Consider the following 26,004-nt stretch of genomic DNA (forward strand, 5'->3'; position numbering starts at 1 on the left):
CTGCTCTCTCTTAAGTTGCCGATCGTGGGCTTATTCCCGGTCAGCGGCTGGTTATCGCTCCCTCTCTCTTTAACAAATTTTGTCTGAAAGGCACCTTCCACAGTAATGCGTTCTCTAAGATGTACAGTTTCGTCTTCCTTTGAAACAAAATGAACTGGTTCAACTCACACCATCGTTTTCTACTTTTATTATCTGTCCTTAATACCTTGTTTCCTTTTGAAACTGATACTTTTTAGGGCAATCATAGAACTATTACCTTTCAAACATGTTTTTTTTTTGTTAAAAATCCGTCACTGTTTTCAAGTTTATCCCTGGCTCACTGCTCACGCCTCTACAGGTACCTCACCAGCGACGTCACTTCTACCTGTCATTGGACAGCGTTTAACAAAGCCCATATTTAGCAATTAAGGTAGATATCGTGGTTTGAATTCGCAATGCTTTAAGTGATTTGCTGTTTTGTTTTTTTTATTTTTTTAAATGATATACTAATGATTATTCTGTTATGAATCATCAAGTAATTCCGGCATCAAATCAATCTGGTTTTATTTCCCAACGATCTCTCCAACTTCCTTATTACGAAATTTGAAAATACAAACAGTAGCAATCAATAAATAATCATCGAACCCGCTAGAAATTTGAAAAAAGCAGCGCCATTTACGTGTGAAAAGGTTGCATTTGTCTGTAACGAAAAAGATGATGGTCAACGGAAAAGTGTAGTCATAATAGAATGTCTCATCATATACAAAACACTTGGCTGGTACAGATGGTTCTAGGAACCTCGCGTTTTATAAAAATAAACACAAAGACATGTCGAACCAGGAATTCGAGGTAGGTAAATTAAGTGAACAGGGGTATTTTAGAATGCACTGCTTTTCACTTTGTTCCCCTTACCATCTTGAAATAGATACGAGTTCCTGTCTGTGAGGTAGGGGAACAATGTGGGGATTCTTCATTTTTTCAACGGAAAGCGACTGAGTCATTTGACTATCGTTTGTCCCTAGCTCGTTGTCTGAAGCGGAATTATATATCATGAATTTTCATCCGCTATTTGGGCATAAGTTTCTAAATTTAAAACCTGGATTTTCATAACAGTTAGGTAAGACTGGATAAAATATTAGACAAACTTATTTTGCCTTCCTTGCAACTACTGAGCTGCGTCGGCGGGTGAGTAAAACACTTAATTGATTATCAACTAAAACCGGTCGATTGAGATAAACAACCTTAGCCAAGAGATTATGATCTCTTGCCTTAGCTAATATAACAAGCGTTAGACTCTTCTTACAGTAAATGAAAGTGCGCCTATATTAATTAAAAACGGTCATTTTTAAAAGTCCTGGGGTCATGGGTAACAACTGCAGTATCTTAACGTCAGCTATTGATAAAGCCAGCTAATCTTTCAGATTCTTTGAAGAACTACAATGGAGACATAGTATGATGTTGATAACAACCAGCTACTGATATGCAATCAACCGTCAGAGGCTTTACCACTCTTACCAGTAATGCTCTGCCATTATTAGTAGGAGATGAAACATTATACTCGATGTGATTTTTTTTGCCACACATATATCACAAACTAGTCACGCGATCGAACCAACAGCAGTTGCAGTGTAGCTATAGATCACCACTCTTCGATCAAGAAGATAAAGTTAATTGGTTGCCCTCGAAAAGTCATTTGATGCTGTTAGTAGAAATAAATTAGAATACATAGTTATTTAAATATCAAACCTTCTTGCGGTATCGTTCTGGAAAGATTCGCGGAGTTCTCCTGTGAGTGTATCGTTTTCCAACTCTGGACCGTTTCTGCTTATACCTACCAAAGCCAGAGTATTTCTAATTTTCACCCAAATGAGCTATTATTTAGTACATGCTAAACATATTCACACATCAACACAAAAGAATTCGGGGGGGGGGGACAGCCAAGGCAATAGGGTACAGTGGTAGCAAGAAGAATCTAGACCACTTCCGAGGTCTATAAATACGGAAAAGCTTCACTTATTAAAAGAATCGTTTGAATATTTGCTTAGTCGGAGACTCACCGGGGATTCCATGGTTCAGCGGTTATCGAATGACAGGGGAATAGTATCATCGATCGATACGAATCAATAGGGGCCCACAATACATTTCGTTTCCCCTTTCGGTTTGATAATTATTCGACGTTGATCTACTTTCAATCCTCCGTAAAAACCGTCACTTTCGCTTTCTGATAATAGATGCTTCATACTTCCGTCTTAGAGAAGAGCTGAAGAAGAAGAGTTCCCTCGATGCCTTCAAAATTACATGGCGCAGAAACACGCAGGTTTACCAAACGAGACCGTCTTCGTAGAGTGTCGTGCGTTCGTCTTCTACCATCAAGCGGGACATAATCGTTGGTTGGAAGTCGGAGACCCGAATGTCTACTCAAGAGTACAACTGCTCGGCAATCGCCAAGGCGGAAGTACTGGATTGTATAGAATTTTTGGAAGACTGGAGTCGTCAGGAATGGTAAGTTTTCATGACAGATAGACTTCCATTCGAGGCTAAAAATAGTCTCATTCTTGTAAAGTACTCTCTGAAGGTTTTCAGGGCAATACGAGCAAAACATTTTATCGCAGTTCCTTTGGAATAGGTAGAATTAATACGTGGATGTTTCTCGACGCTGAAAAAACTCGTCTCTTAAATATGATCGTTCAACACCACGAAGAGCACGTTGGATGTGATGTGAGATTACGAACAACCCGCGTATCCGGGTTCGTATACGTTCCACGGCGGTGGTTGAATCTAAAAAAGCTTTCGAACCGCCATTTTGCAGGCATACCAAGGCATACCACTTCTAAATGGCGCTTAGAGCTTAGCTAAGAGCTTTTAACTCCACTTCTTGTGCTGAGTCAGCACTTTCATGAAAAGATGGAGGACAAATATAAGAATAAAAATAAATATGAGGAAAAATATATTTAGATTTTGTAATTCAGTCCGGCATGTTTTTCATTACGTGCACTGGAGGGATTTTTCTTCTTTATTATAAAGAGCCTTGAACTGCGACAGTAGGTAAAGATGTAGACGCCTTTGTGTTAATATGGATAAAAGTCTTTTTTTTTTCATGAAACTCTTTCCGTTATGAAAGCGGAGTTTTTTGCCTCGTTCCTTATACGTGAATTGTGAATGGATCGGGTAGAGATTTCGCATCCTGGTGATGAATCGAGTCGCTCGACACGAACCAAGGTTTGACTGTATTGATGGTTGAACAACAACATAAGCTTCTAATTTTCAAAAACTGAGGACTTACTTAGTACTGTAGGGTCAATAGCTGCATGGTAATACGACATATGACTCCATGTTAAAACATTGTGCTGAGTAAGCCCATGCTAAGGTGCCAAACAACATTCAATGACACGTCAATCGTGGGAGACACTTCAACGCCTAGTGTTTGTCCATTTGAATTACTTCCACAGGAAATGTGCTTTGTAAGCACATTTCATTGATGCTATTGCTCAAATAACTTTTGACCAATCAATGCAGTTTACGTAAAATAAATTGAGTGGGACTTGTCCCTGAATTGTACGTGAGCACATGATTGTGATATGTCATAAAATGAACTTTGAACATTTAAATTCCTTCAAAGTGTGATGTATGCTGCACCTTTATGTGAAGTGTAACTTTAAATGACTGTCTGAAAGCAGCTAACACAGCACCAGTTGTGAATTTTGGCTCAAGGCACAAAATTGGCAATCAAGTATCAGTTACGTGCTATTTGAATCAGTAAATTCACATTGACTGCAAGTGAATTTGTGATGCCACAGGAGAATGCAGTCTTGAAAAATTTTGATGGTGATGGTGAACTTCTCACCTGATAATTCGGAAGTATAGCGTAAACTGAATGCAATGTGATTAAATAACTACGTGATGGCATTTCAACTTCCCCTTGCACAATTGCCAGGATAGTTCCAGTTAAGTTAGGCAGTGGGAATGAGAAGCATTTAACAGAGCAGTTGTTTTTCGTATATTGGCAGTGTATTTAGCTCAATTTCAAAAACTATACTTGTCTTGTTATGGTCATAGTCTTTGTGAGATGAAGTTTCTACACCTTAAAAGCCAATGTGCCATATTGCCATTCTAAATTATTTAATGATTCTTTGGGCATATTTCCCCATCAATAAACAAATATGCAGGTACAGCTTTAGACTGACTTTTCAATTTGTTAGTCATTAGTAAAGTAACAATTTAGTCCCAGCAGTTGAATGAGTTAAATATTTACGTACAAGAGATTTCATTTGTGGGAAAAGCCTCTCGTAGGATATATTCATGAGAATATCAACATGTTTGATACTATTTTTGGTCTTGTTATCTTTGTTTAGAAACCTTATTGTAAGAAGGAAGCTAACAGTAAAATTTATCAAATGAGGACACTATTATCGTGCAAATTCTAAAAGTCAGTTTAAATTACAAATTGAGCCAACATTTAATGCTATTTCATTGTTAAATCTCTAAGAGCTCTGAAGATAAATTGAACTTTTTTACCTTGGATATTAACAACTTTTGGAGATTGCGTGTTTTTTGGTGATATAATTGATGTACTGTTCAGTTTATGATTCAGCCTTGAATGCAAACAGAAAGCGTACTAGCTAAATTTGAGATTTTACTAGTCTTTGACGTATTCACTAAAGGTACTTATTTTTTAATGTTGATTTGCAATAAACCAGATTCGACTTTTCTATGGCAGTTAATTTCTATATGCCATTGTGCCTGTTGATTGTTGCCAATCAAGTTTCTAGGAATGAAGCTAAGATTTTAACTTCTTTGTCCTGGTATGTGAATCGAATTAGAGAGATGGTAAATGTTTTTGTTTGGTAAAGATATAGTGAGAGGTTTTCATCTTGTCATGAGCATGAAACAAAGAAAAAATTCTGAGTCCACGTGAGGAATTGAACCTCAGACCCTCGGATTCTGCGTTCCAATGTTCTATCACTGAGCCACAGAGACTACAGAGAGCGAGGTCTATTATAAAGTTCAAATGACTCAAGTCCTACATACTGTTAGAATCAGCAATGTCAATAGCATCATATTTGTAAATAGAATAAGAGAGATGGTGAATTTGAGCTTGGTAAAGATATAAAGAAAGTTGTTTTTCGTCCTATCGCAAGCATGGTACAAAGAGAAATTCTGTGTCCCCATGAGGTCTGAAGTTCAATACCTCATAGGGACTTCGAATATTTTCTTGGTCCCATGCTCACGACAAGACAAAAAACATCTTTCTTTATTCTTTGTCTTAGATTTGTATTTATAGTATTCATTCTCCTATCAAGTTTAATTTGTGGTGTGAATTCATTACATGTCAGGGCGTGAAATTAATTTTTTTTTTCTGATAGCCACTTGGCTCCTAAATTGTTCAAAGTGGTAGCCAATTCAAAAAAAGTTGGTCGCCATTTTCAAAGACAAACAAAACCTTTTTTTTACGCTGTCATCGTTCTAGAAACTAAGTCAGGGAAAAGATCTTTGACATGCTACAAAGTGGACACTAGGATGGATGATATGCAATGTTTAAGCTCACCTAGATCCTAGATGGCATCTAGTTATCGATCGAGATGCATGTGTTGCGTTTTGGAAACAAACTTAACAAGGAAGTTTGCTGAGGATTTGTCTTTGCAAATCTTTTTAATTTACTATATCTCTAGGTAAGGTTATGATGAAACATTCTAGTCGCTAATTTGTTGACTAATTTTCAGGATTTGGTCGCCAAAGTGAAAAATTTAGTTGCATTGGCACCTGTATTAGGCACAATTTCATGCCCTGCATGTGTCAAAAATGGTTGGAAAAAAGTATACTAAAAAAGTTGTGATAGGATTTGTATGCACCCATTTCATTTTGTTCTAAGCATTAAGTTGTTAGAGGTTTTTTAAAGTGAGAAATAGTTAATTAAAGAAATTGTTTAATTTTATCTTAAATGTTTCATCCCTTCGTTATCTAATTGGCACTCTTGTAATATGCAGGGGGCTTGTTACATAAAAAACCTCTGCCATGGGTTAACATGTGTATGAGTTCTCCATGGCTCACTTGATGCATTACCATGTTCACTCTTGTTGAACTCCACTTATAATTGTGTGCCGCAGACAGAAGCAAAGTTATAAGTTAATGTCACTTTAAGTAAATTGTGTATTCAATCAGAAAAATTGGGCTATTTTTCCAAAGATAATGAGGAAAATATTAAGTTCTTATTACAATGTAGTAATCTACACCATCCAATTTTTTTATGTTCCCATCGTACTGTTCATAGATGGGGCCTTGACTGAGTAAACTTGAAATAAATGTTGCTACCAATCAAGGCCTCATTTATGAACAATGTGATGGGAACATAAAAATTTTGTTGATGTAGATTACTGCATTGTGCTAAGAATTCAATTTTTTCCTTACTATCGCAAGAAGAATAGTCCATTTTTCTGATACGGTATCTAGCCGCTTGGATTGAGCCAGACTCACACTGTATGCCTGTATGCCTGTATGCCCTGCAGCTCATAACAAATGTTTAATATCTGTCCTAACAAAGGAAAAGTTCTGCTAACTGTGATGTGCAGCCAAGCCTGGCACAAATTGTGAAGCAGAATATCAGATAAACAAATGAGTTCTATGTTTGTCTGGTAACAGATCATTGTTGACACAAGAAGAAAAAAATAGTTGTAACCTGCTCAATGCAGTCTGCCTCAAATCCCTTGAAAAGTACTGTAAAGCGCATTAAAGCATTTAATTAACATTTAACTATAATTTCTTAGTATAAGTCAACCTTTTATGACCAAAAAATCAGCCCTAAAAAATTACCCTCAACTTATACACGAGTCATACACAAAGACCTGACCTAAGCAATGTAAGAAATTTGCATAACAATTGCCTGGAGTCCATTAAGAAAACCACGTGTACAACACCAGTTCCAATTGTGTTTGAGTTTTGTCAGTTTTCAGCACATTCTTTGTCAACAAAACAGTTTGAAATAACAAATTTTAAGTGGCTTAAACACAAAGCTACTGGACCAGATTTCTTTTGTGTCTTTTGATCTGTAGAGCTGACATTTTTTCTTACAGCTTTGCTGCTGTTTACGGTTCTGAACTTTTGTTTTCATCAAACAGTTACAGTAGCTTAGTGACCCAGCAAATGCTGTTGTCTGGCATGGTCTTGTTACACGTGGTTACATGTTGTTCTGCAGTTTTTTAATTCACTGTGTTTTCAACACGTTCTCAGAAATATGAGCTTAACTTTTTGGAAAATTTCTGTTGGTCTGAATTTTACTTTTTTAACTAGAAATGATGAAAAATCTGCTTTTTGACCTTGAAAATGGGGGGTTGACTTATACATGAGTAAATATGGTATTATATGACATCAAAATGTGCTAAGAACAAAAAAATTGGTACACAAGGCACAGCCAAGTGTGTCACTGATGTTTCTACATTTTGTTGTCTTCTGTTACCTGTTACTGTGCAGAGTCACACAATGTGGATTTTGTTTGTTTTATTTATTTTGCTCTTTGATGATAAGAAAGCAAAATGTTGTTAATGGTGACGTCATTATATGTCTGTCCTCCAATAGATCATAGGTAAGAACCAGTCAAATTGCATGTATCACATAATATGTCTAAGCACTGACAGGTAACTTTATCTTCAATTACAGCCAACACTAAACTTGCCATTGAGTGAGAGTATGATATACCAGGTTGTGCAACCTACCTGGCATCACATTCGTCTTATTGGGGGAATCATTTATGGCTTGCATTTTGGCCCTGACTCTAATGGAAGCCATTTCTCAATCATAGTTCAGAATATTTTACGGTCCCTGCAAGGTAAGAGATATATCACTTTATTTATGTTTCATTATATTTGCTAAGAGGAATATTTGTGGAAGTTCTTGACATAAATTTTTGGTATACCAGTAATTTGTTTGACCCCATTAGACTTGACACTGTAGCAAAATTCAGTAAGGGTTTAAGAATACAATCAAATTTTCATTTTCAATGCCTTTAATTTTATAGTGTCCTTCTTTACACTGACAACTAGAAATTCTTAGCTTGGGACTGAAATTGTTCTCTTGGAGATTAATCGTGTATGATGCAGTAGGAAAATGGCTTTATTTGTGATTTGACAAACCAATTTGTTTTGAGTAGGTACCCAGAGCCTACCAGTGGATCCACGGGCAAACTGGACTGGGCCTTCAAACCCTCAACCTCCATTGCAAAATACACCACCTGCTGCTCCTGCTCCAGCTCCAGCACAAAAATCCTCAGATCCTTCGTCCAGAGAAGTGTTAGGTGCTCTTAAGGCTCGAGAAATGAATGATGCAAGGATAGGTAAGTTCTTTAACCCTTAACTCCTGGAAGTGATTAACATGTAACTTCTCCCTAGAATATCCATACATTATCCTGCCAGCAGGTAATGAGAATACTCAAACTGATAGGGTAAAAGTTGTTGTCTTGATCTCATTTCTAATTCTCATAACTAATTCACAAGGAAATGTGTAGCAGCCAGAAGGGAGAATTAACAATCAGATCTTGGGAGTTAAAGTGTTAAAAGTTCCGAGAGGGGAATATCATGATTAGAACCTGTTGAGATCAGAAGCACTATTATCTGCTGGTATCTTGTTATTTAGGTGAACACAACAAGAGAAATCCAAATATTTGTAAGATACTGAAGGAATAGTAGGAAACATTTTATTTACTGAATGATCTACTTCAGGCTGTTTTGTGTTTTAAGCCACAACCTGGGTTTTTTTTTGTGTTTAGTATGTAGATTGCTTTTATTTCCCACTCACTGCTATATGGAAAAACAAAGGGAAAACAGATGGATGTGTTGTTGAAAGAGTGGTTCCCTTAGAGGGTGGATGCATCCCTTATTTACATAAAGCTATGTAGTACTATGGAAGAAATTAATTTAGGCTTGAATAAAGTTGTTCAGGAGAGGAATTTCTGAGAAACATTAATAATATATATTATTCATAGCACCATCATTATTTGAGTAAGGTAACTGAGTTATAAGGCATAAAGGTTCGTATTGAGACCATGTTGAGTTATCAGGAGATTGAGCAGCTTTGTTGGTTTGATTTGTTGCATAACAGGGGATTTATCTCTACTCTTGAAAAATTATGAATTATTACATATTTACTGTTACAATATTCACATATAAGTGATGCTGTATTGCAATATTTCAGTTTTTAAAGTTACTGGAAATTTTTCATGTTTGAATTGTGTTAAGATCCAGAAAAAAAACATGTATTTGCACCTTCTTATAGAAGAAAGGTTGGGAGGGGGGAGGGGAAGGGGAGTCAAATTATTTTCTGACCTTTTAAAGAATACCAGTTTTGCCTCCTAATTTGTCATAACAGCGACCCCTCCTGATCAGTGACATTGTGGGCTTCTATGAAGTGAAAGTACAGGGTCGAAACAAATTCACAAATGTGGCAAAGATAAAAAGGAGAAGAGAAAAAACCTACAAATCACTGGCTGTACTTCCAGGGTATTTTAGTGGTTGAGACGAATGTGACTGGGTAGTGTGGTCGTCGCCAGTGGGCGAGGGAGTCGTTTATTAATCGAATTTCACGAGTGTAATTTTTGGAAATGTAGTGGTCAGTTTTGTTACTACTACAGAAAATGTTGGCTGTAAGACTCAAGTGGTGTTTGTGAATTGTAACTGATCAATCCTTTTCCCGACTTCCAGATATATGTACAGTGTAGGTACTGTTCATGTTGTTCATGTCGCTGAACGTCACATTATTAATGGCAGTGCTTGTCGTAGCCACTCGCACACAAGATTGCTATATGCGATAGGTTGCAACTGCAATGTTCAAATCATTTACTTTAAGACTGTGGTGAAAATTATTTCAGATGCTCTTTGCTCGAGTCTGAGTGACGCAGTCAGGATGGGAGCACAAGATAAAGCGGCCGAGCTCATTAAAAAGTTGGCAAATGAAAAACTTCCTCTCAGCATAAAACTCAAGAATCCTGTTCTGGTGACCATGGACTCAGGAGGGGATACGATCAAGTAAATGAAATGGAATTCTTTTAACGTTTTACGTTCCCCACCTTGCTCCCCTGGAACTTCGTAGACACAAGAAGGGCACAGTTTTTGTGGTTTACATAAATTTGAGCTCCAGTCCTGTTTAGAATGAAAATATTTGCATACATGCAAGCGGCTTCTGTGTTACGTGTTGTGTTCTTCAAACGCGAAACGACTCCACTTTAAGAAAAAGACCTCTAATACTCAACGACTAAACTGTAACTAACAAGAAAACTCCAACATACGCAGTTTTGAACGAAAACGAATGTTAATAGATTCCTGGACAGTTCTTAACTCCTGTTAGGTTTATATAACTCCTGCGAGGCTTTAAATTAATTAACATAACAGTACGAAGCCACTTGTTAAGTGCTATGTCTTTGGCTATTGTTTCGCTAGCGAGAATGAAATCGTTTCATCGAAACTGTCATCGAGATCCTCGAAAATTTCCTCGAGCGTCTCGATCCTGGATTCTCGATTCTTGATACGCGAGCCCCAATTCTCGATTCTCGATAGATTCGAGTCGAGAATGTCAACTTTCTTTTGAGTGGTACTGTAATTGACTAGTTAAGACCATACAGGTGAATAGTGACTCTTGACATAAACCTCGTGAAGGATTTTTGTTCGTTTGGAAAGTTCCCGGAAACTGATCAATTTTTGGCCTCTCTTTGGATAAGTATCATCGATACATGTATGTAGAAAAACGTTTCGTAAAACAGTGCTCAATACATAGGAGTAGAGCGATGTATATATTGTGGGAGGAGAAAGACATAAACTACAAGTTCATCCCAACAGACCTGTTTCGTGGTTGCCCACTCATCAGGGGATTTAATGAGAGTAATCTTTATAATCGCTTATATATATATATATATATATATATATATATATATAACTATATATATATATATATATATATATATATATATATATATATAACTATATATATAGGGAGTCTGCATAATAATAATACTTTCCAATCAAACCCCTGAAGAGTGAAGCGATTCACGAAACAGGCTTGTCGGGAAAATGTAGTTGCGTCCTTTTTTCCTCTTAAAAAAAATATATATATATTAGAATAAGATGTGGAGGAAACAAAGTGAAGCTTTCCTAGTCTTCCTAATAAATAAATTCTTTCAATTTCGCAGTTTACGGGTGGTGGTTGAAGATAAACAATCTAGTGGAGGAGCATTCACCATGAAGGTCTCACCATCGGCGACAATAGAGAGACTGAAGCAAGAGGTAATGTTCGACTTATGAAAAAATTATAATCTAAAGCACTCTACAAGAGGCGAGTGATTATGGTAAAAAAGCTTGAATATTGTGGCTCGTTGAGCTTTTGAGGCCTTTTTAAAGCCCGTTTTACTCATTGATAAGTAGCGTGAGGTTTGCAAAAGTGGTGCCTTTAGAAGATAAATTTTCGAAGTAACCATTACTTAGTTCTAAAAGAAACTGTCCAGGTGTTTTCTTCAGGTTTTTGACAGATTCAGTTTTCCTGTGCAAGTTCAAAAGTGGATTATCGGCAAAAAAATACCCAAGCCCACGGAAACGCTACTTGACTTGAATGTGAGACAAACAGGGCACACAGTGTTTCTGTACCTTTTGTCCGGCAAAACGGTGGGATTAAGAAGGTCTGATACTGATCAGTTGGGACGAAGTCATGCAGCATCGGTCAGTTCAACAGCCAGCGGCAGTGCTGGAACCAGGGTTCCTCTGGAAAGAGCTCCCGACTCACCAGGGCCGTTAAGACGTACGACAAGTATCCCCGAGTTTGTCGGTGTCAGTCAACCGTCTGGCAGATCGGAGCGGCTTCCAACAGTGCAAGACAGTCCACCGTCATCATTTTCGAACCACGAACAATTAAGTGGTCCCACCACCTTACCGACTAACCTTCCGCAAAAAGCAACTATTGGCCAATTACGCGACATGTTCCAGCAGTTGCGTGGTCAAGGGGATCTCGGCAGTTCCCCCGACCCCCAGGGGTCGTTTGTGAACAATTTGCTGGCTGCACAGCCAGCAGCGGAGGAATGGCCGCGTGATGGATGGACCTGTGCTATGTGCACTTTTATAAACCAGCCAACGAGACCCGGGTGTGAGATGTGCAGTGCTGATAGACCGCAGGGGTATGTGGTACCTGACGGGGCAAGTTTGGACGAGAGAGAGAGGCAAAGAATAGCTGAGGAAGAGAGGTCGGAAGCTTTGTTCCAACAGGTATGTTTTGTTTACACTAACGTGTTCAATGTCTGCAGTCTTTTTTCTCTTTTTGCAAAAACACACACATGTGAAAATCACTGTTGCGCCTTATTCAGCATTTGTATTAAATACGAAGTTTTGAAATGAAACACCTGCTTATTTACCATTCATTCCATTACAAGAAAATTACATCATAGCAGAGCTTGTGCGGAGCTTTCAGACCTGAATCTATCCAATTAAAAAATCTGGTTATCACATGATATCCCCTAATGCCCTTCGCGCTTTCGTTCTAGTGTGCGCAAAATTTGAACGTTATATTTTGCCGTTTACAGCCGAATTCTCGCGCATGTCACAATTAATTTAGGAGAGTACTGATTATTTTTCTGAAGCGACGTCTGTTGCTGTTGTAAACTGTAATTATTAATTTTACTAGCGCCTAAGGCACACAGGTAGAACTTCAGGATGAGTAAGAATGGTCTAAGCGAAGGATTTTTGTAGGATCAGCCTCTGGCAGTATTTAGGTTTTCCTTTCCGACGTTCATTCTATTAAAGGAGTTTTAGGGGGTTGTCTGTGAAGGATAAATCAGTCTCAGCTAATGATTTTAATATTTTAAATGGCAAGAACTGGATTGATATTGACAGTAATGTGAAACAAGCACCCTCTGCTGACGTTCAAAACAATTGAAACAGGAAAGAGTCAAAATGGCACCTTTCACCTGAAATGGTCTAGCGCTGCTTCTCCCATTTGTAACTTAAAAAACTGATTATTAAGTTAACGGAAGAAGTAAAAAAAAAGAAGAAGAAAAAAAGGGGAAAAAAAGCCAAAGAAGAAAGCAAGAGTGTTTTTTCACTTGGGCGTTTAACTTCCTTTTCCACTACTTTTCAATTCAATCTTTTTTAAAAGAAAGCTTGCAAGATATTTTTGGCCTTGTGCAAGATGTTTCTAATCTTGTTTTCCGCCTTTTCCTTAGGATACGGAAAGGCAGCTCATCATGGGCTTACGAGAAGCTCGACAGGAATCTGAATGATGTGTGATCTTGAAAAGACTCGACACATTGAACAGCAATACGTCCCAGTTCTTGCCTAAGTAGTTAAGGAACGACTTAAGCCTTTGATTTAGCTCTTGTTGAGTGTTTGTAGAAGTACTGTTTTGTTGTATTTCACGATTGTGTGTAGTTAATTATAAAACCTTTTTGCATGCTGGCACTCGACTGTCAAAGAACCTGTGAATATCCTACATATGATTACTAAGGCTGCAAGAATTGTTAGTTTAAGCTTAAGTGCGTGCGGTAATAAAGAGTAGATTTTTCAAGCAGACAAATTCTGTGCCACCTTTAAATGTGAGTAGGTCACAAAAATTAAAAGTTGGCCGCCATTGTGAGGTCACGCTGTTAAACTTAAGCTCCAACGAGTTACCAGGACAAGATATCCTGTTACATTATTTTATCTAGCAAACTAGCGACAAGAATAGAGAAAAATATCGTTAAGGGGATTATTAGTTGATCTTATACCCAATTCCTTTCACTAAAATTGTATGGCATGACAGTAAGGAGAATCACGTAAGATATCGTGGAGAAATTGAATTATTAAAAATGTAGAAAATTCCTGGAAGTATTGGTGGATGATTTGCACTCCGCAATAATTTGGAGATGACAAATTCTGTTCTTTGCACTATAAATGGTAGTCACTGTCAGTGTTTGTGCCTGTTCTCACACGCTACGTTCTTTTTCGAGGGTTGTGTGACGTTTCTCCGTGAGATTTATTCATTCGGTGGTGGCTGCATTACAGTTGACTTAGTTAACCACAGAAGACGTCCCTTTATGACGTCAAAATAAAATTTATCAACTTTATGGTAATTAAGCTAAGTGAATTGCAATTTGAACAGATATCATACGCGTGATTTCATACCGAAATTGCACGACACTTAGTTCAATTACCCCAGTAATGCTTCCATCTTGAAATCGCAAAATTTAATTGCCCAAATGCAAAAATAAGTGGGAAATACAGGAGTAAAGTTGCTAAATTCGCTGCAAAATGGCTGCCTTTTCTTTCATCTTCCTGTATTTTGATGGGTTACTATACTATATAAGCAAGCCTTGAAATCTCGTCTGGTTGTTTTGTTTTAGTGTTGCTCTCTCATTTGCTTATATAAAGATGCGGTTTAGAGCAATTAAATATTGCGCTTCGTGATTAAATGGAATTGCGGAGAGCAAATCGCATTGCGAAGATCACCAGTGATTTCGGAATGGATGTAATGAATATAATTTCAGTAATTGTTACCATTAGGAGATGAAATGCCTGAACCCAATTACTTTACGAATATTTCATTACAGTAGCATCCATTTTCAATATGAGCATGAGGGAACTGAGAAAGACCTAGAGTATATTTAAGAGACCTGTAGTGACCGGATCTGGCCAATCGAAATTCCTAGAACGCCTCTCGTATAAGAATCATAAGACCAAAACCAAACTAAATACTAATGCCGACCAGAATAAGTGTAAAGATCAATTTTCCCAATTAAATCAGTTCATTATTCACTGCTTAAGTGCTTGGTAAATGGAAAGAAGACGCTTGATTCCATGAAAATGAGGTCTGTAAGTACCACACCGATCATTTCAACGTTTGTATTTATAAAATGGCAAAGGTGTTTTGTTTTGTCGTGTCACCCCAGCCAATCGATTCTGGAAACAGAAATTGATACATCTCATCAATGCTTGCGGCAATAATAATGAAGATATTGCGAGACATTAGCTCTTTAAGATTGCTACACGATGCAGCAAATTTGCTAGGCTACACTAGGACGTGCGTGATGATAAGATAGTCTGATGATAATTCAAGCCTATTTAAGGAGTTATGTCATTTCTTTTTTTTTTCTTCTTCTCAGGCTGAACGGATGCGACAAGAAGAAGAAGAGATGGCACGAGAGAGAAACTTTACTACCCTCCTACAGACCGCACAGCAAAGTCTAATACCCAACCCGGAGGAGTTTGACTGCGGCATATGCTATGTACCAGTGGACCCCGGAGAGGGAGTTGTACTTAGGGAATGTTTACACAGGTTTTGCAGGTAAAGGTAAAAAGGCGCTAGCCAAAAGGAGTGCACTTGTTGTTAACAGTTACAATTAAACGATTGTCTTCTCACACTGGCCAGTGATAAACAACATCCTGTCGTGCAGGATGCGGAAAACGTTGGAAAGTTCAAATAAATGTCTTAAAAGGTAACTAGAAAGAAAAGGAAAACCCGAGACTTTTCAAATGCTAACCTTAATTACTACGGGTATTATTTACCATTTTATTTTGTTTTGTCAAAAAAAATCAAACGTCTTTAACACATCGTTACCTACTACTACTTTATAATTCCTGTTACACAACTTAGTTCTGAAAGCCTGAAGCACGCTATGTAACCATGGCAATGTTCACGCATACGCAGACGTTTGATAACAGTTTATGAAGCATACACTGTCCTCTTACTGATAATCAATACCTTTTAGGCTTTTTTTTATAGTCGTGACTAAACAGGCGAAATCCGCTTTTGTCTTAGTTGGATCACGGTACCATGCCTTACCAAACAATTTCGCTGCTCAAAAGTTATCGAGTTAGACGAACAGCTAACTAATATAAAATTTGTTTCTTTTTAATTAGTGCTAATTACAACGATTAGCTCTTTCTTAGATCCTATTCACTAATTCTGGTCATCGTTTTTTGCTGTCTTGTTTCGAAGGGATTGCCTTAGTGAACACATTCGTCACGCAACAGATCCAGAAGTTCAGTGTCCTCATCAGGATGAAAACTATGCGTGTCACGCAACCATCACGGGTCAAGAAATTAAAGCAGTGAGTCAAATTTAAAACATGTTCTTGTATAAAATCAGTCCTCGTCAGTTTTAAAATATGAGAGCAGTTGCCTTATTGTTAAGCGACTAGGTGAAAGTTTGTTCAGACAACAGTTAGTGTTTTCCCTTTTCCGAGCGACACTAAACACTCCAAGACTTCTTGCGGCTTTGCGCGAAATTTTGCCCAAGATCTCAATCTTGGAGTATGGGATAATTGATGGTAGTTCTACGTACTTCCAAGTAAATTATTTTTCTTTTGTTTTTATTTGTTTATGTAGCTTCTCTCGCCGGAAGATTTCAACAAGTTCTTGAACCGCAGCCTCGCCACTGCGGAAAGTCAAGCCCCCAACAGCTTTCATTGTAAAACTCCAAATTGTCAGGGGTGGTGTGTGTACGAGGACAATGTCAATACTTTCCATTGTCCAGTGTGTAATCAGCCGAACTGTTTGACGTGCAAAGTGATTCACGCCAACATGAACTGCAAAGAATATCAAGATGACCTCAAGAGAAGGGCACATAATGATGAAGCGGCCAGGAAAACGCAACAGTTTCTCGAGGTAAAATAGTAAGAATGACTGGCTGCTTGTATACTTCCTCTTTGCTGCACTCTAATTTCGATACCAGGCCCTTTTTTTGACACTTTCTCTCCAGTCCGGTGTTCGTTCCTGGATCGTGGGCTCTTCCAGGACAGCGGCTAGTCATCGAACTTATCGTCAAAATCGAAATAGTGGCGAATAAAGATTGGACGATTCAGAACTTCGGCGTTTGGCGTACGGCGCTCATCAAAATAGTAGAGAACATGAAGTGGGATAAAGAGAATCCCACATGCTCGGGAAAATAACTGTTCGAGAATTTTTTAAGTTCTTAGAATTTGAATTTGTAGACATCCCGAGTCGTAGGGACAAAGCGTGAATATCGGAAGCGTTTCATTTTCCCCGCCACTCACCAGACTATTGCGATGGTCGACGATCGTATTCAAAGTAAAAAAAAAGCTTGATTAAGACTTTGGGGACGCCATCAAGTTTTCGGCACTAGATTCAAATCGTTAATTCGTTAATTCTGTCCCTCAAAAACCTAATATCGCAACAATCCAGGACATTATGTCTGCATATTTCCCAATTTATGGGCAAACATTGGGACAGAATGGAAACCGTGGAATCCCCAACCGTTGGGGATTTTTCCGACCAGTGGAAATTGATGTCCTCGAGCATTATTGATGCTATCAGTATTATCGTTGTGGTGACAATTTGCTGAATACTTTTTTTTTTCAGGGTATGGTCGCTGGTGGAGAGGCGATGCATTGTCCAACATGTGAGATTATTTTAGTTAAGAAAGACGGTTGTGATTGGATGAGGTGCAGTATGTGTAGAACGGAGATATGTTGGGCCACTAGAGGACCGAGATGGGGACCTGGGGTGAGTTTCAGACCGGACTTGTACTTCCCGCTTTCGTTGTCTCTTGACGTCCGATTCGTTATAATGAGAAAGATCGATAGTGTTAAGTGCCATACAGCTGTATTCCGCGCGTGATCCACGCCTCTTTTCACGGACGGTTGGGTGGACAAAACCACGAGCCAAAATCATCGATGCTATCATGGCATTTTTTCGGTGCTTTGGGTGATCAAATTGTCCTTACAAAGAAGAAGGAGAAGAAGATGGACGAGGCTATCGTACGTTAAAGGCAGTTGCTCTTTTTTTTATGAAAAGAGGAAAGTAACTTACAGTGCTCAGCACTTTGGGTGTTGCTGGCGCCGATAGGATAGGGCTTTTGTCATGTTCATGCCTCTGTTCATGAATCCGAGTAAGCATGTGATTCTAAACAAGATAATAACAAAGGATCAGTTTTCAGTTTCATGTTTGTACAAGAAGGTCAGCTATACAATCGAACGGAAGACGATGCGCATAAATTTCCAGTTATGCTCACGTTTAGACTGAGACCGATTCTTTTTCTTGTTTTTAGGGCACTGGAGACATCTCAGGAGGTTGTAGGTGTCGTGTTGGTGGCAAGAAGTGCCATTCTAAATGCCGAAACTGTCACTAACAGATGCTCTTCGAAACAGATATAGGCACTTAAGACAGTCGAAATCCCCTGAGAGAACTGAGAAGAGGTAGTTTTGGCAGAGCCTTGCATACCAACAAGAAATAAACCATTATCTCTTGATACCAAAGAGGTCAGTTCTGTGGTCGTAGAGCGTTGATCAGTTACTCTGTGCGTGGTATTTATGCCATTTCCAACGGATGTTCTTCGTTTTTGCCTGTTTGTTTTTTGTTTTACTATATTTTTGATTTAACGATCACGCGCAACATTAATTTGACCACCTTGCCTTTTGATTTATAGCTAAAGGGAAACCTAAAGATATATTTCGGTGTTGTTAGAGGTTCTCTCGAGGCTTCCGTGTATTTTAGACTTTCAATGGCTAACGTCAAGGTGTTAGTTTAGAAAGACCCATAAAAAAGGAAGAGGTAAAGCAAATGCTGCGATGGTGATGAAGGATCGACAAGACTGTTTTTCGAGACTTCTGCATATTCTAGACTGTCAATGGGCCTTGTCAAGGTGTTAGTGTAGAAGGATCTATTGAAAAAAGGAGGGGATAAAGCAAAGACTTGCGAGGGTGATGAAGGATGATCAAGATTGAAATAAATTTCACATAAAGTTTTTCCAAGGTGTAAAAACCGCAGCGAAGTTCCCTAAAGTTCTAGATAATATTTTACTTTAATACATACGACACCTATTACACCCTGAAGAAAATGAATTCGAAAAATATTTCTCATTACCTCAGACTTAAAACTTCGGCGAAATTTCGTTTAAATTTCCATTTTAGCTGTTATATGTTAGCTGTTATATGTTAGCATAAATGGAAATAACATACGTAGAAGTGCATTTTGTTGAGATTTTGTGGAACAAAAAGCATTAGATGATCAACGTAACAACTTTGGCATATTTTGCGTGCAGTTATGCTTTTGTGGCATGAGTAAACCAGTCTTCACCGTTAGCTAGTAATATTATCAATTTGTAGTTGTGGACGCTAAAATAGTTAACAGCATTTAGAGTACACAGTAGAAGCCTTGAATTAACCAAAACAAGGAAAATAACTATGAAATGAAGAAACTTTGCTAAATATTTAACATTTTGATGGGTGTTTAGCCGAGCCTCTTACTGTAAACCAAGTGAGACAAAAGCCTGCATTATTATTATAACAGTGGTCTTACATGATAAAAGAACGTTGACAACTATAAATTGTAGAGTCAGGCGTTCCATGAGAGATTAAAGCGTTTTTAGGGGGTTCCACTTCTGAATCAATAAATGGACGCTATGATTTATTATGATCTTTCAAACGTAAGACAAACGGTCAAATGTTCCAGTATTATCATATCCACGATGAACAAACACATTTTTCGCAGCAATAGTAGTTTCGACGCTATTTGCTTTTAAATATATGTACACCTTTTATTATATACATTTAAAACCAAAAATTAGGTTTTGGGTTTAGGTTAATTATTCACTTAATTTCTAATTATGACGCTCTCAACAACTGTGTTTTTTCTTTTCTCCCATTGCTCAGTACACTGAATAGCTTTTTACAATTTCCTAGAACTAAAAGTTTGGATCGTTAGAAAATTACAGCCATTTTTAAATCAAAGGGTGTAAAAATAAACTGTCCATGAAAAGTTCATCTGCGTCTGTTCATTTCGGTTTGGCGCCCAGTCTCCTAACGCTTCCACTTTGTAGTCTCTTGACTAACAGCGTCGTTTCAATCTTGGTGCCAGACTCTTGCTGCTCAGAGGGGATGTTAAACGCTCGCCCCAGGTATTTATCAATCATCTCAGTGGGTGCCTCTGGGTCAACAGACTGAATGGCTCGGCGGACATCCTCAACAGAAACTTCACTATGAAATATTAAGGACAACAACATTTTTAATTTTCTTGTCTCACATAACAATCACAACCTCGTAACAATTTCCATGCAACAACCGAGTGAACTCAAAATTTGCTATCTTCGCGCATGAATAAAACGAATAGCCTTGGCTTGCCACACAGAATTCCCTGAAGCGTAGTAATAAAGCTAAGAATTTGCTTTTACTGGGGTTCAAATCCCTGCGGTGAAGTAAGATATCTCTTGTTATTTTACACTAGACTTGTTATGAAAACTCTAATCGGTCGAGTGCATGCAGACAGTCGGTATACAATAGCGTGTGAAGTGTAGTTTCCAAGTCCCTCGTTCGTGTAGTGGTCACAAACTTTTGCAAAGTAAGAGAGAAGTGTCTTCTTGGGCAGATTGGTCAATAAATGTATAATAACACAAGTATTGAGTCGGTTTTCGTATGATATCATGAATTATCAAATCTCGAGTCTGTGTTATCTGCCTCAGCTTTAGGCTTCAGCAGAGAACCCCGACCTCGATATTGATGAATCATGATGATATCATGCTCAACCTCATCCAATAATTGCTAAATTTCTACCCGGTGTCACTTCATTTACAAGTCTCAGCTTGTGAGTTTGTGGCCAAGTGAAGTGATAAACCTTAACGTTTAAAGGTAAGACTTGCCTGCTGCCACCCAGAGCGCTTTCGATATCCTTTATGTACATGGTCTTCTCAAACTTTTCCTGTTCTCTGATCTTGTCCACAAATGGACCAGACCGCCCTTCCTCGTCCTTTTCGGGCAAAGATAAACAATAAAAAAAAATCGTATTTAATGTGTTCCTTTCCCAAAATTGGACCATGGAGGAGATAATTATAAATTTAATTGTTCATAATCGGTCTTAAGCACCCCAGATCTTCTTCTGGAGCTTCATGCCAATTTCTCTAGGTGTGTAAAATGTATGGGTTAATTTAGTAAAGTTCCTTATGAAATAATTTAACAAGAAACACCCTCTAGATCACATAGCTTAGAGTTCTGCTCTGTAATTCTCACCTCAGTAAACAGATTTTTATATTGAACACTCTCTCCCGGTGCTTCCTGTTCGCAGGCTTTCATTAACGCTTCAATTGATTCATCGTCTTTCAACGGGAAAAACGACCGCAGGCATTGCTCCAGGTCAGCGCGGGATAATGTACCCTGAGAGAGAATCGTATTAATCATTCAGAAACTCAATACTTGCTCTTCAACTAGTAAATGAAGTGTGGACTAGTCGAGAAACATGAGGGCTTACCTGGTTTCCTGCTGCCAGATCAACTTTAGTCAAAGCATTGTAAAGTTTCTCTAACATTACTAGCTGATCGTGATGAACAGCTTCGTCGACCTGGAATATAAAAAGCGGATATAAGTTTATTTTTATCACACTTCTAATTTACCATGAATTTTATTTAAGATTACACCTGACTCCTTGAAGGCTTGGAATTGGCGCCGTTTTTAAAATTAATCCCTTGAACCCTACGAGTGACTAAAATCTAATTTCTCCCTATAATATCACTCCCAAATTACACAATACGATCACGTGAATAATGCAAATGATCAACACCTAAATTCTCCTAGTCTGCACCTTGGGAAAATGTATAGAGAACAGTATGGAGAATATGTATACTGATGTGAGGGTGTTAAGGGGCAACCATACCTCTTTCTGCAGAATGCCAAAGAACAGTCCTATTCTGGGATCGTGTGAGTATCTTCCACATGCATCGTAAAGATTGTATCCCCACTCTACGATCATGTTCTCGACACCAAATCGCCTTTGGAGATACTGATACAAGAATTCGCCCAAGTCATCGCGTTCTCCATCCGGTTTCTAAAGGACAACAAAAGACGGCAAATGAAATGGTTGACACATGCAAGTATTTCATAACTCACACTTGAGTTCCTCAGTAAGCTGAAATTCTACGAGTCGAGGAATAAAAGGCCATTTATACTATATATCCCGCGTCTGCTTGTGAGAAGACTACATTCGATTACGCTAGTTGTCGTCACAATAAGAGGATGTTCCTACAGAACTATAGGTAAAACAAACAAACAAACAAACAAACAGCGACAACACACAACCACTAACATGAAAACAACAAGGAATGGAATCTTTCCATCATCTATTTGCTGCAATGAAATGAAAAACAATCTACTTTGTCCAGGATTTAACAAGTCAAGTAACTTTTGGTGCGTTACTTCAAATTACAAGGTTTTCATATGTACTGATCTCAATATTTAATATGTATGTAATTTTGTGCGTTTCGTTTCAATTTTTAATCAGGACATTCTTTGGGGATTGTTTGTACGCTCAAACGAAAATATTTGCATTAAGTGGTCATGAGCTCCTGTTCACACCAAAAGCAGACATTTTCTTTAAAGCGCATTAAGAGCGAAACAAGACAGCAAGGAGTTTATTGTTTCTGTTTGCCGTTTGCTGTCAACGTCAGGCTCAACCTCTCGATTGACGGTCAATGCTGAAACCATCTCAAATAGTCAGAAGAATGATATTGGGAAAAATGCACCTTGATCATTTTTTTTTAACTCAATACGTGTTTCTTTCTTTCCATTTTTTTTCCTTGCAAGAAACGGCTTAGTAAGTTTACCTCCGCATCATGGGCAGCCTTTTCCTGCCAGATGTCCTTAATAAGCAGTGACGTATCCCTCTTCCCAAGCCGTCTGTTACGAACTTGTCCCTCAAAACGTAGGAACCTGGGCACTTCAGGGCGTGTACCCTACAAAAAGAAACAACGTTTACAACTGTCCTCTCAGCAACTGAAATATGTACGTTTGCAGCGAGTGGAAACATAGTGTGTCTACAGCAGTTTACCAGTCCTGAGTGGAGAAAGACCGAACAGAGCGATGGGAGATAGTACTTGAAGCAAATAAGAACAAGAAACTATCTAAAGCACTGCAGCGTCTGATTGGTTGAGAGGGAGGCGTAACTCTTCCGGACCAATCACAATCGTGTATTTTATTTGATAGACAATTGAGAGTTGACACATTAGGCAGGTTTCTTTTCAGTTTACCTGTCCAGTGAAGTATTCCGCTCCCGTGTTCACTCCAGCCTGAATAATAGCAATATCTTGTCCTGTCATTTCTGCTAGTAAAATTTCCACAAGCTCATCACTACTTCTGTCCTGTGACAACTCGTTCCAGCGATCGATTCCACCTTCAATATACTGACCACATTTCTCCCAATGAGGTCTGCAAATATTAATGAAGGAGAACACGAGTTGAGTGCACGTTACTTGCCACACAGTTTTAAAGGTTTGGCAAGGCTACATTAAAACATTATCAAGTTCACTTAGTAAAGGTAGCATTTAGTAACTGATTGATTGTTACCTTGGAGTAGCGCTTCTTCTCATCTGCTCAGTGTCATGAGCGTACTGGTCTCTCTGCTCAACAACTTTCTTGTGTACTTCAAGAATTGCGCTGTAAAATAAAGGGCAATCAGACACTGTCTGTACCACAATTTAGAAAACGTTGAAAACATGCAGTCTGATCACAGACCTTCTATTTCCTCTATTATCGTCTTCCAGTGCGCGAGCTAAATAAGAGTTGTAGGAAGTTTTTGGGACACGATAGCTTAGGAGTCAAGGTTAGGGAAGAGAAAATACTCCCATTTCATTTGTCCCGCTCCGCGCTCGTTCTTATGCGCCTGTCTCGCGCTCCCTCGCTTGGCTCTAAAAATGGCTGTGTTACTTCGCCAAGAACCAAGAATAAAAAAATCAGCAGGGGGCGCGCCAGAGTGAGAAGACAACAAATTTTAAAAACAATAGTCAGGAACACTCTACATGTTGCTTTACATCATCTTTACAGGAGGTGTACCAGCAAGCCCTTGAGTCCATATGCTCGACCCAGTCTGCTTTGCTCGCGCGGGCCATTTCAGGCTGAGCACGTGAGAGGCCATAGAAGGAGAACGCAAGACACACTCTTATACAACCCCTTATTTTTCTTCCAATCTCGGGGAAAACTGAATAGCTGCAAGGATGAGAGGGAAGGGATATCCTCATATACTCACTTGTGTTCTTGCATGAGTTTTTGATTATCCACCGTAAACGTCTCCATATCTTTTTGCAATTTCTGTAAAAGATACAAAACGCATCAAAAACGATATAAGTGGTTCAGCTCACCTGGGGAAAGTGATCTTAACGTGGGGACTGTGTACTGCTTTTACAAGTAGTAGGTGTCACCCACATGAAAACAATTTCTCTAAGAACATTTGGACTATTCTTAGTCTACAAAAAGTCAATCCAATGACCAAACTCGCACGGATTACTACCTCTAAGGGACCAGTCACCTGAAAGGGTTGGGGGGGGGGGGGAGGCCGGAGGAATTTTTTTTGGGGGGGGAGGGATAACATAGATTTCAGGGAGAACGGAGGGAGGGAGGGATCAGTCACCGCCAACCGAGTTTAAAGGGGAAAGTAGTAAACTGACTGCCAATCACCTCTCACCTCTCACCTCTCACCCTCCCCCCCCCCCCTCCACACAGGCGGTAAGTAGTTATCGGCCCCTTAAAGGGCACAGATGAAACGTTTCAAAAAATTGCCCAAAGCTTTGACCTGGACAGATTGGTAATTCATCAATATTTACAATTTCTGGAATTCGCAGCTCATTTTAGTATTTCTTACATTAAACTGTGCTTCAAGTCTTTCAAAGTCTCGTCTTGGTACTACATCACCATAATCAGCTTCCATTTCCGCCAGCTTTTTATTCTTAGCGTCAAGGTCTTCGCGCGCTTTCCTGTCAAATAAAAATGAACTCATCAATTCAATACGCAGACTTCCTTACAGTAGATCGCACGGATTGCAACCGCACAAAAATCGAGTCGAGAGAGATTTTCCAACAATTGATACGAAAAAAAAAAAAAAAAATAAATTTCTAATTGTTACTGTTTTTATTGATTTTGTGGCAATGATACACCAAACAATTGTTGTGCAACTTTGACTTCTAACACTCACACAGCCTATCTTTGTGTTTCATTGCGGCCAAGCAAGGTTACAAAAAGGAAATTCTGGCAAGTTCAATCTAATTCAACTGGAGAGATTCATCTTTAACAGGTGTTTACTCTTCAGATTGAGCAAGACAACGAGCAATCTCTCCTTATTGATGAGGTCCGTCGCGCGGGTTAAAAAAAAATCAGCGAAATTAAATATTAATGTACGTACGCCTCACTTCCAGCGCGATGACATCATTTTCTTTTTTCGCTGCTTTTTTGTACCCGCGCGCGATGGAATAACCAAATATGAGGAACTGTTCGAAGTCTTAAAATTAAACTTACTTAAGAGCCAATTTTAGGAAGGTGACATCTTCTTTTCCTTCCCCTTCTTCTTCAGCGTTTGGTTTTTTAGCATCCTCCTGTTGATATTTCAGTTCGTTTATGTCCGCTATCAACATTTTCCTGCCAAATACAAAAAGAGGCCAAATTCATGCACGCTGTTATGAAAGGGTACGTAAAAACAGACTAAAGAAGTTACAAAAACCAATCGCAACACAGGAAAATGTTACAAGGAGCCAATGAGATTTCAAAGTGAGACTAACAGGCTGCCTGAAGCGCGGGAAAACACGAGTGACCGCTGGCTTTTTGGACAAATGACAGAACTAAGTAAAGCGAAATCATAGCAGTCCTAGATTATAATCCTGGGCCCAGGTGCTCGAAGGCCGATTAACGCTAACCCAGGGTTAATTCATAAACTGGGTTTCTTTATTCCTTTATTCAAAAGCCTTTTTGGAATAATTTTCTCTATTGCTATTAGATCATCCAATCTTCAAGTTGCAGACAAAAAAAGAATTATGAAGAATTTTATTTTCGTGCTTTCAGATCTGAAATCAAATTTGACACTAAGCCTGGGTTGTTTTAACCCAGCTTTGAACAATTGGGCTCTGGATTAAAACTTAAATACTTTACCTAGCATCGCACTCATTCCTATATCTCAGGTACTCGGCAGCAAGTTCCTCCTGAAGCTACAAAATGAAGAGTAATACAAAGTGCTGTGAGAATTGTATGCCTTTGTCACAAAACTTATTGCAGAATACTCTTCCTTTTTTTATAAGAACTTTTTTTAGCAATTTGAGCCGAAAACT

General features: G+C 38.6%; 2 protein-coding genes and 1 long non-coding RNA gene across 3 annotated transcripts in view; 1 reads left to right on the plus strand and 2 right to left on the minus strand.

Moving 5' to 3' along the window:
- LOC149048302 (uncharacterized) lies at positions 1-1,994 on the minus strand. Its single transcript, XR_016184809.1, has 3 exons — positions 1,726-1,994; positions 257-364; positions 1-137 (listed from the first exon to the last, which is right to left on the minus strand). It is a non-coding gene; the product is annotated as an uncharacterized LOC149048302 (long non-coding RNA).
- Positions 1,657-19,696, plus strand: LOC113674303 (ranBP-type and C3HC4-type zinc finger-containing protein 1). Its single transcript, XM_027190788.2, has 11 exons — positions 1,657-2,481; positions 7,630-7,798; positions 8,120-8,302; positions 9,833-9,989; positions 11,147-11,240; positions 11,472-12,209; positions 15,077-15,258; positions 15,913-16,024; positions 16,302-16,580; positions 17,295-17,438; positions 17,983-19,696. Exons 1-11 carry the CDS (start codon positions 2,278-2,280, stop codon positions 18,061-18,063), a joined length of 2,343 nt encoding a protein of 780 aa, XP_027046589.2. The 5' UTR covers positions 1,657-2,277; the 3' UTR covers positions 18,064-19,696.
- The window catches only part of LOC113674304 (translin-associated factor X-interacting protein 1), a 12,727-nt gene continuing 6,167 nt past the window's right edge, over positions 19,445-26,004 (minus strand). The window contains exons 8-19 of the mRNA XM_089199774.1: positions 25,829-25,884; positions 25,202-25,321; positions 24,552-24,663; positions 23,940-24,001; positions 23,261-23,350; positions 22,945-23,122; positions 22,522-22,650; positions 21,576-21,746; positions 21,174-21,263; positions 20,936-21,079; positions 20,569-20,675; positions 19,445-19,909 (exon numbers count right to left, since the gene is read on the minus strand). Of these exons, the coding sequence (XP_089055900.1) occupies positions 19,708-19,909; positions 20,569-20,675; positions 20,936-21,079; positions 21,174-21,263; positions 21,576-21,746; positions 22,522-22,650; positions 22,945-23,122; positions 23,261-23,350; positions 23,940-24,001; positions 24,552-24,663; positions 25,202-25,321; positions 25,829-25,884 (1,461 nt within the window). The 3' untranslated portion in view covers positions 19,445-19,707. The remainder of the gene's footprint in view (positions 19,910-20,568; positions 20,676-20,935; positions 21,080-21,173; positions 21,264-21,575; positions 21,747-22,521; positions 22,651-22,944; positions 23,123-23,260; positions 23,351-23,939; positions 24,002-24,551; positions 24,664-25,201; positions 25,322-25,828; positions 25,885-26,004) is intronic.

Source organism: Pocillopora damicornis, chromosome 3, assembly GCF_964200805.1.
Source record: "Pocillopora damicornis chromosome 3, jaPocDami1.2, whole genome shotgun sequence".
In the NCBI taxonomy this organism is placed as follows: domain Eukaryota; kingdom Metazoa; phylum Cnidaria; class Anthozoa; order Scleractinia; family Pocilloporidae; genus Pocillopora; species Pocillopora damicornis.

What these genes read in the sequence shown, in the direction of transcription:
- LOC113674303 (XM_027190788.2), top strand. Translation starts at nt 2,278, where the DNA reads ATGGCGCAGAAACACGCAGGTTTACCAAACGAGACCGTCTTCGTAGAG. An exon ending in TATTTTACGGTCCCTGCAAG is followed by an intron (nt 7,799 to 8,119) that starts GTAAGAGATATA and finishes TGTTTTGAGTAG; the next exon opens with GTACCCAGAGCCTACCAGTG. An exon ending in AATGAATGATGCAAGGATAG is followed by an intron (nt 8,303 to 9,832) that starts GTAAGTTCTTTA and finishes AAATTATTTCAG; the next exon opens with ATGCTCTTTGCTCGAGTCTG.